Genomic DNA, 3,061 nt, shown 5'->3' on the forward strand with positions numbered 1-3,061 from the left:
AGTTGAGCTAAGCGAGCTCGAACAGTGCCATGCTCCGATGCTATAGGAGGGGAGCTCTCATCCGTATCCTGGGCCTCCTCTTCTTCATCGCTCTGCTCTTCTTCTATTTCAGCTCCCCCTTCTTTCTCACTCTCTTCCTCTTTGCTCTCTGTCTCATCCACACTCTCATCAAGCCGGGCTTGTCGTTGCCGTGGCCCGATTCCCATCTGATTGAGAGTCGCTTCATTGATGTAATGGATCGGCACCGATTTTTTCGCCCCAAGTCTATAGCCAAACTCATGTGTAATCCTATAATAGTTACATTTGTCATGTAATGCCTTTTCTTATCTTGGAAAGGTTGATGGCCTTATCCGACTCATGGAAGGAGATCATACTGGACCAATTAACATTGGAAACCCAGGTTAGTTCCTATCAGGCTTCATTATACAGAGGAAAGTTATTAGGCATTGTGTTCTGCTATAGTTTGATTATTCATGTTTGGACTTCAATATGTTCTAAAAGATACTTCAATTGTGTCATGTAGGTGAATTCACAATGATGGAACTTGCCAAAACTGTGCAGGAGGTTGGTATTTGATATTTTCTTTTTCTGAAGACATCTCTTTCTTTTGAATCTGCACTTTTATGCATATGGTATGTGAATTCCAGATTTTTTAGAACCATCATCCCTAGTCTCTGTGATAATTAGAATAACTGGTAATTTTTGAATTATTATGTTAGGATTCATTAACAAGTCATGTTTATGCTTTCTATTTATTTATTTTTTCTGATTGATGGTTTTCTAAAACAAATGGTATTTGGCACTGTCAACTGAACTGTACATCAGAACTTGGTTTATAAACCATCTATACCATCAGAACTATGAACATAGAAGTACCTGATGATTGATCTTTACACCATTAAAAAAAAGGGAAAAAACTATACTCGTGCATTTGCAATCATCATCGTCTATGCCTCATCCCTATTAATTGGGGTCGGTTGCATGAACCCTGTTCCACCATTCTACTCTATTAAGGGCCATAACTTCAGTTAGATGATAGATTATCAAGTATATTCTTATTATCTCCACCCACATCCTTTTGGGCCTTCCCCTTGCCTTTTTAAAGTCTTCAACTTATAGTAACTCACTCCTAACAGGTACAATTCTTGGTCTCCAATGCTTATGACCAGACCATCTAAGTCTACTTTATCTTACCACCTGTTGGTGCTACTTTTAAGTTCCCTAATTCATTTCTAATTCAATCATTCATCTTGCCACTCATCCATATACCAACATCCTCATTTCAGCTATAATCATCCTATGAACATGTTGTTCCTCAACTGCCTAACATTTTGTGTCATAAAGAATGGCTGGTCTTATAACTATCTATAAAATTTCTATTTTAGTTTGAGTGGGTACACAATGATCACGGAAACTCTAGAGGCACATCACCATTTCTTCCACTCTACTTGAATTCTGTAGGCAACATCCTTCTCAATCTTTCCACTCTCATGAATTATCGACCCAAGATAACGATAGTGATTATTTTGGGAAACTTCTTGATCAACAATTTTAACTAATTCCTCAATTCCACTTCTATTGTTACTGAAATTGTGCTCCACATACTCTGTTTTAGTCTGACTAATTTTAATTCTGTTCGATTCTAAAGCACCTCTCCATAAATCTAACTTTGGGCTTATGCTGTCATCTTGTCAACCTAAACTATGTCATCTGCAAACAATATACATCATGGGATCTCTTCCTGCAAATGCCTCGTTAACTCATTCGTAGACAATGCGAAGAGGTATGGGCTCAATGCCGATGCCTATAAGCCTATAGTAAATGGGAACTCACTTGTCTTTCCACTAGTGGTCCTTATATTTGTTACCCGCTTCCTTATACAAATCCAATCATGTCAATATATCCTATTGAAACCTCCTTTCTTTCCTACATCCTAACTCCCACTAAATTAACTATCTAGGACCCTATCATATGCTTTCTCTATCGTAGATCATACAACAATGAATTGTCCTATGAATGTTCTGTACATTACGACATGATCCATGAACCATCTCCACGATTAGAATGACCAACAGACCATACCAGATGACCTTCTACACCTCCAAATGGTTTTAAAGGGGATAAAAACTATTACCCAGAGTAATATCACATAAATGGTAAATCCCAGAATATAAAACTAAAACTTTCAATAAGTATTATCTATGTAGATAAGTATTTCCAATATGTGGGCAAAAGCTATCATAGAACAAAGTGGGAATGTAAGTTAAGGATCTGTCATCATTCCCGTTACTTCAAATTTTGGGTTGATTTGTGGGAAAATAAAAACACGTTTCTTTGAGGGTGATATATGAAACTCATAAACTAGTATGTAAATGCAGTTAATTAATCCCTCCGTGCCAATCAAAGTCGTGGATAACACTCCAGACGATCCGCGGCAGAGGAAGCCCGACATCACGAAAGCCAAGGAATTGCTAGGTTGGGAGCCCACGGTCACATTGCGAGAGGGCCTTCCGCTGATGGAACATAACTTCAGGGTGCGGCTCGGTGTTCAGAAGAAGTGCCAAACATAGATACAATCTAGTTCATACATGTTTATATGCCCTCAATAGCCAGAAGGTGACTATTAAATTGGCCTCTGAAAATGGGACCCATGCTTTCTCACACCCATCCAATGGCTGCAAGGTAATTTGCTGCCTGTGTGCCCCACCACATACCATCAGTCCCTTAGTGTTTCTTTACTAGTGTTTATGGGTTTATGATTATTACCCTATCAGTCAAATGAATATATTGGTTTTCTTCAGTACCTCTACAAATGTGCCCCCTGGCATGGTATGGAAACTAAGTTTTTCTTTCTTTCTTGCACCGAATATCATGAAGTTTCATGATTAATTTAAGCAAATTTTCATTTGAAGCAACCAAACGCATTCTTCTTCTTCTTCTTCTTCTTCTTCTCTGCACAGCACACCGGTTGACCCATGGTTGGTAATCCAAACATTGGTATTGGTTTGTACTGGTCTGTTGTGGATGGACCGAGTGCCAAAAATACACCACATCAAAAGAT

The 3,061-nt window shown here is 38.6% G+C and overlaps 1 protein-coding gene across 1 annotated transcript; it reads left to right on the plus strand.

Moving 5' to 3' along the window:
• Window positions 1-323: 323 nt before the first annotated feature.
• On the plus strand, window positions 324-2,853 carry LOC131225722 (UDP-glucuronic acid decarboxylase 5). Its single transcript, XM_058221300.1, has 3 exons — window positions 324-400; window positions 524-564; window positions 2,379-2,853. The coding sequence occupies exons 1-3, from the start codon at window positions 358-360 to the stop codon at window positions 2,568-2,570; spliced, it is 276 nt and encodes a 91-aa protein (XP_058077283.1). The 5' UTR covers window positions 324-357; the 3' UTR covers window positions 2,571-2,853.
• Window positions 2,854-3,061: the final 208 nt, after the last annotated feature.

The sequence above is a fragment of the Magnolia sinica genome, chromosome 14 (genome assembly GCF_029962835.1).
Source record: "Magnolia sinica isolate HGM2019 chromosome 14, MsV1, whole genome shotgun sequence".
NCBI lineage: Eukaryota > Viridiplantae > Streptophyta > Magnoliopsida > Magnoliales > Magnoliaceae > Magnolia > Magnolia sinica.